General features: G+C 38.9%; 1 protein-coding gene across 1 annotated transcript in view; it reads left to right on the forward strand.

Annotated features, from left to right (window-relative positions):
* LOC119838058 (copper-transporting ATPase 2-like) overlaps positions 1–12,474 on the forward strand; it is a 55,414-nt gene that overhangs the window by 22,765 nt on the left and 20,175 nt on the right. Inside the window, exons 4-13 of the mRNA XM_038363865.1 lie at positions 5,240–5,357; positions 6,108–6,232; positions 6,375–6,502; positions 7,345–7,500; positions 7,897–7,967; positions 8,250–8,361; positions 9,215–9,375; positions 10,188–10,288; positions 11,041–11,169; positions 11,759–12,016. Of these exons, the coding sequence (XP_038219793.1) occupies positions 5,240–5,357; positions 6,108–6,232; positions 6,375–6,502; positions 7,345–7,500; positions 7,897–7,967; positions 8,250–8,361; positions 9,215–9,375; positions 10,188–10,288; positions 11,041–11,169; positions 11,759–12,016 (1,359 nt within the window). The remainder of the gene's footprint in view (positions 1–5,239; positions 5,358–6,107; positions 6,233–6,374; positions 6,503–7,344; positions 7,501–7,896; positions 7,968–8,249; positions 8,362–9,214; positions 9,376–10,187; positions 10,289–11,040; positions 11,170–11,758; positions 12,017–12,474) is intronic.

A 12,474-nucleotide genomic window follows, 5' to 3' on the forward strand; every position in this document is an offset into this window, starting at 1 on the left:
CACAACAATATTAGTATTTTTCGTTCATTATTGTTTTCAGCTTATATTAAAAATTATTTTATAGTTTTTAGTTTGATGAGCTTGAAAAGCGTGTTTTTTAGTTTTTTTAAACTATATTTTATTATTTATTATCTGTTGTCATAGCGGCCATACAAATACATCACTTTTTAACTGTTTTACTATCAGGGGCCAAGAGATTACAGCCTGGTGCCAGACAGACAAACAGACAGACTAAAAGCAAAGTACTAAATAGTCTACGTAAATATTCCGCCACACAATCAGGTTTAAATATAATAAAACACTCGAAATAACTGAATAACTTATATTGCTATCACTCTTTCAGTTGGTTGCCTGGTAGATATCACTTATAAGTGATAAGGCCGACTTTCTGTGCTGTATCTTCCTTTTTTAAATATCTGCTTTTTGTTGACAGCAGAAGCAGCAGACAATAGCTTACGTGACTCAAGAGTCAATTTTTTTCAGTGTTTTCCAAACTTATTAATTGATACAATACTAACTTTTGCCCGCGGCTTCGCACGCGTTAAATTCGTAGTAGATTAATAGATGCTGTCAAACATATAAACCTTCCACTTCAATCACTCTATACATTGAACGAAACCCAATTAAAATCCGTTGTGCAGTTTTAAAAATCTAATTATACATACATAGAGACAGACGACAGGGAAGCGACTTAGCTTCATACTATGCAGTGAAGTTGACATGTCACCTTTGACACGTGTAAAGTCGGGTCGAAACGTTGTTCGCACAGTTTTTCATACAGTACAATCGCTTCCAAAACATAACATGAAACAATAATTATATATATTAAACATCGCGCGTTCTAAGTAAGGTGTTAAAACAATGCTTTATTCTAAGCGTTGTATAATGGGCGGCCATGTTGTTTGCGTTGGGTCAGTCGGTGGTTCGAGTCGACGCTGTGTGCTCGGCTCAGGCGGTGAGTTAATCTTCAGTGTAGCGACATATTTCTGAATCGCGCTAACGAAATGTTTACGCTACAGAGTGATATATACAAGTTTCCAAAATTGGCCTTACCGGCCGTGTAGACTAGTCGTGTATACTATTCTAGGATCCTCCCTTTTTCGATGGAGCATTTCCATTTTTCTATCTACCCGCAAAACTTAAATTTTCTTCACCGCTCTAGCCATCCGCTTCGACATCGCCCGTGTTACGTATATAGCCTATACTTATAGCCTTTCTCAACAAAAGGGCTATCTAACACTGAAAGAATTGTTCAAATCTGACCAGTGGTTCTTGAGATTAGTGCGTTCAAACAAACATACTCTACAGCTTTATATCCGTACGTATACCGTATACCGTATCACCTATATGTACCGATTCCGGGAGCGGACCGCTGGTGTAGAAATTAAATGTAAAATTCACATGATTTGAAATTCAAAAATTCGAAAGGCTTCTCTGTAGAAGCTGCCTTCCGAACCGGTGGTAAATGTTATAACTGTGTTATGACGATTCAAAAGTTCTTCCAGACGAAGTCTAGTTGAATAAATGAATCTTATGAGTTTGTGTTTGAATCAAATAAAACCGTAACGCATCATAATCGAGGAAAACAAAGTAATTATTGACAAGTAGGTTTGTGTGACTACATCTCGCAGGTGCCGTGTGAAGCGCCTTTATAATGTAGCACTTCGAGCGCTTTAATTGAAACTAGAATCCAATACATTTATAATATCAATATGTACATACATACGGGCCTAATGAGATACCTTTAAAGTGTATACCTTCATTTGAAGTCGGTTAAAAATTGCCTTTATTTTTATAATAACTATCGTAATGGTTTAAAAGCGCCGCAGCGCTGAACGCGCCTAACTTTTGCACTCGGAGCGCGGGAAAAGCGACGACCACAGATTGTAAATGGCCGATTTAGTTGGCCAATTATTATTACCGTGCGACCGTGCTTATTTGTTTTATGTTAAACCATAAAGAACTGAATTTTAATAAAGTGTTACATTTAATTTTTAATTTAATAACTTTCGCATACGTTTCGTGTTTAAATGAACGATTCGTTTTGTTTGTTGCGTGAGAACGGGAAATGAATGCTTCTAGAAGGAATAGAACGATCGAATTCGAATTGTGACGTCACACGTTAGTCGAATAGCCGATAGACCGGTGTATTGAGAGCTCCCGTTTGTATCGCATCACGTGTTTGACAGAGGTCAAGGTATTTATTTATTTAATTTGTATGAAACATAATTCATAGAAAGTAAACAATGGAAGACAATAATGATATAGCACAATGAGCGGCATTAACACAGCGGTTATATCTACCAGGCAACCACTTTATGTAGGTATGTAGGTTAGATATGAGATAATACTTAATACTAGGCTCTGCCTGTTTTGTAGCGCATGATTGGACTATAATTTATCACTGTACCGAATTTCATACCAATCCGATCAGCTGTTTTCGGGTGAGAGTGTTACAAACATGAAAAATAATATAGTAATGGGTTAAGATTAGCTTGTTTTATGTACTAGAGCCGTCGCGTGCAAACGGGAATCGAATAATGGACAATGGGTATTGCGCAACCATTGACCTATGTAGGACATTCCAATCACCTTGCGTATCGCCTTGGTACCTTTGTCTATACAGGATGTTGCTTTTTTTTACACGCTTTTTATTAGCTTCACCTGTATGTTTGTATGTTTGTTTGTTTGTTTGTTTGTTACCGATTTCTTTGGGCGCGATTTTGACCCACTTTAAACGGCCAGATTTCGTTCAAACTTTGTAGATTTATTGAGGACCGATGACAATACACTAATTTGATAAAATTATACCATTTTTCAATTTGCAAAATATGATTTTTTTTAATTTATATAATTTTCATCTATAGTCGATAATGTAAGAAAATTAATTAAAATTTTCGTCGTTCGAGTCGTGCAATAGTTTAAAATTAAAAAAACAAGCTATTATAAATAATCCAAACTAAAAAGTAGAAAGTAAATAATAGTTTAAAAAAAATAAAAAACACGCTTTTTATAGAAAACCGAACTAAAAAATAGAAAATAAATTTTAATGAAACCCCACGCTTTTTTTTAAATAAAATAATTTTATTTTTACTCACACTATTATTAATTTATATTCATTGAAATTTTTAACACTATTTTCTTAATTTAAATTCATTTAGATTTAATTTCTATTTTTTAGTTCGGTTTTCTATAAAAAGCGTGTTTTTTAGTTTTTTTAAACTATTATTTATTTTATTTTTATTATTTTGTAAATACATATGTTTATTTGTTAAGTAGTAAGTAGAATCAGCAAAAAAGACTTTGGGCTATTATACAGCGTGTTCTTTTGCACGTAATAAAATATTTAAAATTGGTACCGTGTGTACCTTATGTTGTATAAATTAATCATTTTATTGGTTTATTACAAAAATTTTATAGTGGTCTGCTACAGTTAATTGGTTACTATATAAATAAATATAATATTGATTTTTAATTTCTTTAAAAAAATTTTTTTATTTATTATATCGAAGTAAATACATCACAGCCACACACGTAAAAGTTACTATTTATTTGTATGCTATTTCTGTTTATCTGTCACTTCCGTCTAATCACCCAAATAGGGTAGAGGTTCTCCATTTATGACTGCATTTTCATGAGTCTCCCCGTGACCACGCTCGCTGTAAAGTGTTCGAAACGTCGGGTTAATAATATAATGAATAAATCGCGTTTAAAATCCATTAAAAAGTTTTTAATTTCTAAATGTATAATACTCGCGTAAAATCAAACACAAGAAAATACTATGCATTTTTATATGTTTTCAAGTTAAATTAGATTTTCTCGTTTTGAACACTCTGTACATAAAACCTTGGCGTCTATAATAGTTAATAAGTACGAGACAGAACTGTGATATGTTTATCTGTTACACTTAAACCATGCAACTAATGCGTCGTTGTGCTACAGAAATGGATAAGCATGGGTAGACAATATGTACATCACTTACTTCTTTTATAAAAGTGGGAGGGAGGGGAGGAGGGGGAGGGAGTGGAGTTACTTTAACATTTATAATATACACTAGCTGAGCCGGCAAACCCTGTTCTGCCTTACTCTTATCATTTAGGGGTATGAAAAATAGATGTTGGCCGATTCTCATAGATACCGGATAAGCACAAAAAATTTCATCAAAATCGGTCAAGCCGTTTCGGAGGAGTATGGCAACGAAAACTGTGACACGAGAATTTTATATATTAAGATTAGTAGGGATAGTGAAGATATATACATGTCGCGAGCCATGTATAGGTTTATGTGAGCGAGTCTTTATTTGAACTGCGACGATAGTAGGTATTATTTGTACGCTTATCTTGTTGTACGAGGGGACAGATATATTTCTTCAAATAAACAATATATAATTATTATATTATCAAATAAATAATATATGTTATTATCATCCTTCCTACTTGTATCCTACTAATATTATAAATGCGAAAGTTTGTAAGGATGTGGGTGTGTGTTTGTTGCTCTTTCACACAAAAACTACTCAAGCGATTGTAATGAAATTTGGTACATAGACACATGAACAACTGAAAATATCTTAAAGGCAACTTTTTATACCGATGTTCTTACGGTATACGGACTTACGCGGGTGAAACCGCGGGGCCGCAGCTAGTACTCTATATAAGAGCAAGTGAGACAATTTAGTTAATTCTATCATTAAAGCGTTGTTTTTTTTTCTTCCCGTATCCTGCACAGCATTTCCTTTTTTTTTATTTTAATAATTTTTTCATTTGTTTTTTCAATAATGGATGTTAGATATTTTAATATTGAAAAGTTTTCATCTTCTAACGAACACTCGGCTTTATTTAAACTGTTAAGCGACGTACGTGACTTGTTGTGTAGTGTCTTAGTATATTTACGTATGTCACGATGTGAATAATTAGCTGTGCCCCGCGGTTTCAGTCGCGTAAGTCCGTACCCCGTAGGAATATCGGGATAAAAAGTTGCTTATGTGTTATTCCAGTTGTCTAGCGATCTACGTACGAAATTTCATTACAATCGGTTCAGTAGTTTTTGCATGAAAGAGCAACAAACATACATACATCCTTCCATAGTTAAATCTTTATACATACGGACATAGGGACACGGAAGGCATTATTGACACTTTCAACTCATGAAGCTCCCTCAGAAATGCCTATTTCTTAACATTCAATAATATATAACATTCAATAAAATAAAGCTAATAAGTTATTTATTTTGTTTCCAGGGAGCCGCCTCAGGACCTGATCTCAGTCCGTGTCCCTATAAATGGCATGACATGCCAGTCGTGCGTGAGAAGCATAGAGGGATCCGTCGGGGAGCTGGAGGGAGTGAAGTACGTCAAGGTGAGTGCGGTCTACTGGATAGACGGGCGGTCTATTGCGACTTTTATGTTTGGAAAATTGTAAGGATAGGTTGGTTTGAGCACAATGTGACGTGCTGAGTGCGGTCTATTCGATAGACCGGCGGTCTACTGGACATGTCACTCGGGAAAGTGCTCATTGTATAAAACTGATGTGTAAAATAAATATTATCGAGTTTGGCCTACTCGAAAGACCGAAAGACCATTTGTCTACTGGGGTATATTGTGTTTATTGTCGTATATAAAACATCTGGAAATATAATACGTTCGCAGAAGTTGTTTTCTAGGTTGCAAAAGTCTGGTCTACTTGTGCGATCTTCTGGAAATACAGTCTCGTAATAAATAGACCATATGGTTAAATAACATCACGCTTCGACCAATGAAATAAATATGTAGTTTATAAAATCGAAAATATACACTTTAAAATCAACAGAGTTGTCTCAATTGCTCTTATACAGAGTATACTTCTGGTGATCCTAATCTAATATTATTGTATTGTCACCGATGCTTGATGAAGTGTACAGAGTTTGAATTGAATCTGTCCGTTTGAAGTGGGTCAGAATCGAGTCTAAAGGAGTCAGTTACATACAAACACGCAAAAATACAGGTGAATCTAATAGAAGTGTGTTAAAATAATGCAAAAAAATGTCGATAAATATTTTTTTTCAGACAGCAGACGAACTTGCGTAGTTCTCGTAATACAATGACATCATAAACGCGAGTATGTTTGCAGGTGGAGCTATCGGAAAACGCCGGCTACTTCAGGTATGACCCGCGCACGTGCTCCGCGGACGCGATCCGCTCCCACATAGAAGATATGGGCTTCGAGGTGCCCACGGATAGCTCGGAAGAGACCAGGTTTGTTCCAGCACTTTCTTGTAACCAACCATACAACCATACCTTCATATTATGTCACTATAAACACACAAACACATTAAAGAGCGATTTACATAGCGTATGTTTATTATTATTTTTGTTAATTAATAAAATATCACTACAGAAAGCTACTGCCCCGCGAGATACCGACAGACCTACTGATCGACATGACGGGCGCCGGGCCGCCGCAGCAGGACACCGAGCTGGCGGTCACGGGGATGACCTGCCAGTCGTGCGTCAACACCATCGAGGGTACGTGGAGGAGCTTGGGGGATACAGAGGGGACTTTCATCGTAATAAGAATGCACTTCGATTCTAGACAACTGCGTAATTGACGTAGTTGATAAGAACTAGGTGGCTGTAGCGAAGACTGATAACAAGTTTTTGTGGCCCGTTTTCTCTTCCTCATCCTTCCCTGTCCATTCCTTCTTTCCAGTCGTCGGTCCCTTTTCCTTTAAAAGCGGGCAGGGCATTCGCAGAGGCTCTACTACAGCCAATGTTCAATGGCGGTGGTGATCTCTTACTATCAGCCGAACCACCAAGTCAGCTGCCCGCTTAATTAAAAAGCAAAGTGAGGGTAGTTGGGTCGAACGTTGAATGAACTATGAAAGAGGAAAAGAAGAAAGAAAGAAAATGCACTTATTTCAAGGACAAAACAAATTAAAAATAAAATTAAAAAAAAGGGGTTTGTTTGGTAGGGCGTCCTTGAAAAAGGGAAGCCAACTCAGCTCAATCCGTGCTACAGTAATGCTCACACGGCGCTGGTTTTCAGTGGCCCTTAGACATTGTCACGATTAGAGAAACAATTAAATATATAATTTATTAAAAAAAACCATCATAACAATATATATTGCACTACAAAACAACGTACGAACACCAAGTCACAATACGTACGCATGCACCACGTTGCTGACTCTGACTCTGACTCGACATTTTATAGCATTCGATAACTAAACGAGTTTTGACAAGTTATGAAAAAGCGACATCTGTATCTCAATCGACAATAATTATTCATTCAATAGAACATTGATACACAATTGATATCCGTTCGGTTAAATTTTTGCTTAAAAAACGATTCAATCATACATTTTCAGGTACCTTAAAGGAGATGCCAGGCGTGATCCGAGCTAGCGTCAGCCTGGCTGAGAACAAGGCTAGCGTCACCCACTCGCGCGGCGCGGTGACGCCGCGGCAATTGGCCGACGCGGTCTACTCGCTCGGCTTCGATGTGGAGATTATCGGTGGAACAGGTGCTTGAACTCAAACTCAATATTGAGTTTAGTTTCAAAGTTAACATGGAAATATATTCCATTCCCTTTATACCATAAGCGGGCAACTCAGCTACTGCTACTGAATATTTGCAGGGAGCGACCCTGCGAATGCGCTTACCCGCTTTTAAGGGGAAAGGATTGACCTCTGGTAAGAAGAAATGGACTGGCAAGGGTGGAGAAAAAGACACTGGCCTCTGGCTCCCACACTCACCGAATGAAACACAGTAGCCACGCTACTATGTCACGCAGGTCTCCTGTGGGGGTGTTGTACTTCTCCGTTGCGGGCTGGTCCAACTCGTACCGAAGCGTGCTCGACTGTCACATATAAAATTTTGCTTATAATAAAAATTATATCATTTTTTATGCCAATTTCAGATACACCGCACGATCAAGCGTCAGGCGATGGCGCCAAAATGTCACCGGCTAAAGCCAAAGCTCAAACTAATGTGGGTATTTTCATATTTTATTCTATGCACATCAACTTAATTTTTCCCAAAAAAAAAGTTTCGTTTTTATATGGCCTATAGCCTATAGCCTTCCTCAATAAATGGGCTATCGAACACTGAAAGAATTTTTCAAATCGGAGCAGTAGTTCCTGAGATTAGAACGTTCAAACAAACAAACAAACAAACAAACAAACAAACAAACAAACAAACAATGAAACAAACAAATTCTTCAGCTTTATAGTATTAGTATAGATTATTCATTAATTCATTAATCACTTCCAGGGTACAGTGTCCCCCCTCCCAGAGGAGATATCGACGTGCACGCTCGAAGTGCGCGGCATGACGTGCGCATCTTGCGTCGCCGCCATTGAGAAGCACTTCTCGAAAATAAACGGTAAGTGTATGGGGATAGGGTCGTGTTTCGCTTGGCTGTAATGTGGGGGATTTGTTAGGTGAAAATGAACCTTATGTATATTGAAATGTGCGTGGGAAGTGATAGGTTTGAAGCTTGGTGGTAAGGTTGAATTTTGCTTGGCGTTCGTTTGTGAGTTTTGTTAAACGAATAATGGTAGGAATGTTAAACGAATATCGACTTTATCTATATTGAAATTTGTATTGGGAATGATGCGATAATGACATGGTTGTAAAGTTGAAATTTGCTTGTCAAACATGCGTAATTTTTATAAATACGGTTAAAAATATACTTATAATTGAATATCATGAACTGCTGGTTCGATTTGAAAAGTTCTTTCTATGTTGGGTGGCCCATTTGTTGAGGAAGGATATATAACATGACGTACGACGTGGGAAAGACCGCGGAGCCCAGCTAGTATTGTCTTAAATATAACAAAAATCTTATTTTATCCTTTTACGCATTGTATATATCACCTTATTTTACATCCTATTATATCTCTTTAAATACAATTCTCTTGTCACAATGTTCGTTCTCATACTCCTCTGAAACGGCTGTACCGATTCTCATAAAATTTTGTGTGCATATGGGGTAGGTCCGAGAGTCGCGCAACATCTATTTTTTCATACCCCTAACACCACGGGTACACTAGTAGTATAATGTATGGATGGTCGCTACCACATTCACACGAAAACCACTGAACGGTTTTCGATGATACTGGGCAGTAATGTAGCCCATGCATCATAACAACACAAGGGCTGTTAGGCACATGCCCATGCCCGCGGGTTCGGCCGCAGGCGCGCTAGTAATAAACCCGTAACCCGTTGGCGGGCAGGCGTGCACTCGGTGGCGGTGGCGCTGCTGGCCGCCAAGGCGGAGGTGCGGCACGAGCCGCGCCGCGTGTCCGCCGCCGCGCTCGCGCACTCGCTCACCGAGCTCGGCTTCCCCGCCGACGTGCTCAGCGAGAGCGGCGCGCCGCGCGACCTGCACCTCGCGGTGAGTGACACGCGCACGCACACACGCACACGCACACACACGCACACGCACGCACACACGCACACACGCACACCCGCACGCGCGCACGCACACCCGAACGCACGCACGCACACGCACACGCACGCACGCACACGCACACGCACACACGCACACGCACGCACGCACGCACGCACGCACACACGCACACACGCACCCGCACGCACGCACACACGCACGCACACACGCGTACGTACTCGCACTACGCTCAGGAATAAGAACACGCGATTTACTAAAAAATCTGTTGTTTTAATTGAAAATGTGAATCGCTATTAAATTACTTTGTTGCTTGATAAATATTTATACGAAATATAAGAATGATTGATCGTATAATCGTTTGTAATTTTCTCTATTGAATTACATTTGTAGCGTTATGTTTTCAACACACTATCAAATTAGCACATGAATAACTTCAGAATATGAACTAAATTTCACATTTTTCCATTTTTCTATTTTTTTATGTAATCTGTACTAATATTATAAATCTGAAGAGTTTGTTTGTTTGGCTAATCTCAGGAATCATGAATCAATCAGAAATTTTTAAATCGGACCAGTAGTTACTGGTCCGATTTAAAAATTTCTTTCGGTGCTAGATAGCCGATTTATTGAGAAAGGAGAAGAAAGGAGAGGTAGTCTTTAGGCTATATAACATCAGGTACAACGGAGTTAAATTGCGAGGCTCAGCTAGTGGATGGAATGGAATACTTTTGGGCATTTAAAAAACACGCTCTTACGTGATGTACCAAGTCCACTCGAAACATAATAATTCCTTTCAGATCAAAGGCATGACGTGCGCGTCGTGCGTTAACAAAATTGAAAAAACCGTGCTGAAATTGAACGGCGTTGTGTCCTGCGTGGTCGCGCTCACCACTTGCAAGTGAGTTACTTCAAGCTAGTAACTTAGATGTAACTTGATGTATGTTATTTTTCATGTCACAGTCTGCAATGGAGCTGGTGGGTCGCCTGATGGTAAGCGCTACCACCGCCCGTGAACATTTGGAGAGGCGTAAGGTCGCTTGCAGACCTCACGCCTCTACAAATGGATTACCGACTTTAAATTGGGAAGGGTTTAAGAAAGGATTGACGAGAAGAATAAAGAAAAGGTCTGTGAAGGGTAAGGAAAAGGATAAAGACCTCCGGCCTCTTCCTATAACTAAAGTTTGGAATGCGAATGATTTTCTTCCTATGCTTAGTGATGATAACTTGAGTGGCACTTGAGTTCTGCACAGTTTTATGTTAAATTTGAAAATTATATTTATTAGGATTAGATTTTCCGAGTTTTTAATAAAATGTATCATCACCTGTAAGGTTTAATAAACTTATTCACTGGTTATTTTAAAAACATATTCAGTATAATTTGAAGTTTAATTTTATCACGTTTGTATTAGCGTCACCTCTGTGTTTGTGTAACCGACTCCTTTAGACTCGATTCTGACCCACTTCAAACGGACAGATTGAATTCAAACTCTGTACACTTATCGCGGATCGGTGACAATACAATAGTTTCATGAGTTTATCTTATTATCCTGATTAGGATCGCCGGGATTCAATAATTTCCTTACGTATACTCTGTATAAGAGCAAGTGAGACAATTTTATTGATTCTATCATGATTTTTTTTTTATCATAGAGGTAAAGTGACATACGATCCGGAGGTGATCGGCGCTCGCAAGATCTGCGACGCGATCAGCGGTCTCGGGTTCGAAGCCACGGCGCTCAACACGCACACGAGGAACACGAGCAATTACTTCGAGCACAAGTGAGTTTGTCCGTTTGTTTGTCTGTGTGTCGCGTGCATGAGGGTTAAGTTGAGTCGTTGCTTATTTTGGTTACAATTGTCCACGGAGTATTAAATAACGTATATTTTACGTTTAATTTTTATTGTCCTACCGACTCAAAATCCCACTGTCAGTCTGCTTAATGTCGGTGTGGTCTATAGTCAAGTTTTCTGGGAGAAATCGCTCATAGCGATAAGAGACAGCTCTCTGTGCATTGCAATAATCTCATTAATGTACAAAAAAATAATTTTCATTCATTTTAAACATTTAATTTTTTAGTTTTATAGCATTGAAAAATTTCTCATTTTAAACATTTCAATATAGGATTTGATTATTATTTTTCCTAGTGTATTGTATTTTTCCTATCTTGAAATAAAATTTTCAATTTATAATGTTTTGTGGGAGGCTAAACCGCAACGTTACGTAACGCGTTACGGTCTGTCTGGCTTTTCTTCCCACCGTCAGATTAGCTAAGTTAGCCACGTCTTTCACGTTTTGTCTTGCGTGGTTGATGGAACACCCAATTATCCATCCAACCATCCATCCATTCACCCGTCCACCGCCCACCAGGGAGGAGATAAGGAAGTGGCGTAACGCGTTCCTCGTCTCGCTGATATTCGGCGCGCCGTGCATGGCCGCGATGGTCTACTTCATGGCGGTGATGGGCGACGGCGAGGCGCACCGCGACATGTGCTGCGTGCTGCCCGGCCTCAGCCTGGAGAACCTCATCATGATGGCGCTGGCCACGCCCGTGCAGGTGGGCTGCTTCCAGGTCACCGTCGCCGATGGAGCCGGTGGGCCGCCTGGTGGTGAGCGCTACCACCGCCCGTGGACATTGGAGAGCGATTGAGAGAGGATTGACGAGAGACTTAAGGGAATGGACTGGGAAGTGTGAGGAAGGGGATGGAAGGAAAAGAAACTAGCTTATTATGGGGATACTTGTAGTTAATAGGAAATGAAAAAAAGAACTCGACGGATTATGATATAACTTTATATGGTCATTCATGGACCATGGACCAATTTTAGATTCAAAGTAGGCTATATTTTATTTGAAAAGAAAATTTTCAGTTATTTGTTTTTTTTTAGTTCTTCGTACATGTACCGGGACGAAATTTGCAAAGATGTTATTAAATGTGGTCTTATATATAGGTCTTTTTTATCCATGAAGTATAATGTTATAATATAGTCTTCACCAGCGAAGCCGCGCGCTGTGACTACCACTATTATGTACATATGTACTTATGATAAATACCTACTAAAAGAAATAGTGAAAATAAACCAAACTA

This window comes from Zerene cesonia, unplaced genomic scaffold (assembly GCF_012273895.1).
Source record: "Zerene cesonia ecotype Mississippi unplaced genomic scaffold, Zerene_cesonia_1.1 Zces_u001, whole genome shotgun sequence".
NCBI lineage: Eukaryota > Metazoa > Arthropoda > Insecta > Lepidoptera > Pieridae > Zerene > Zerene cesonia.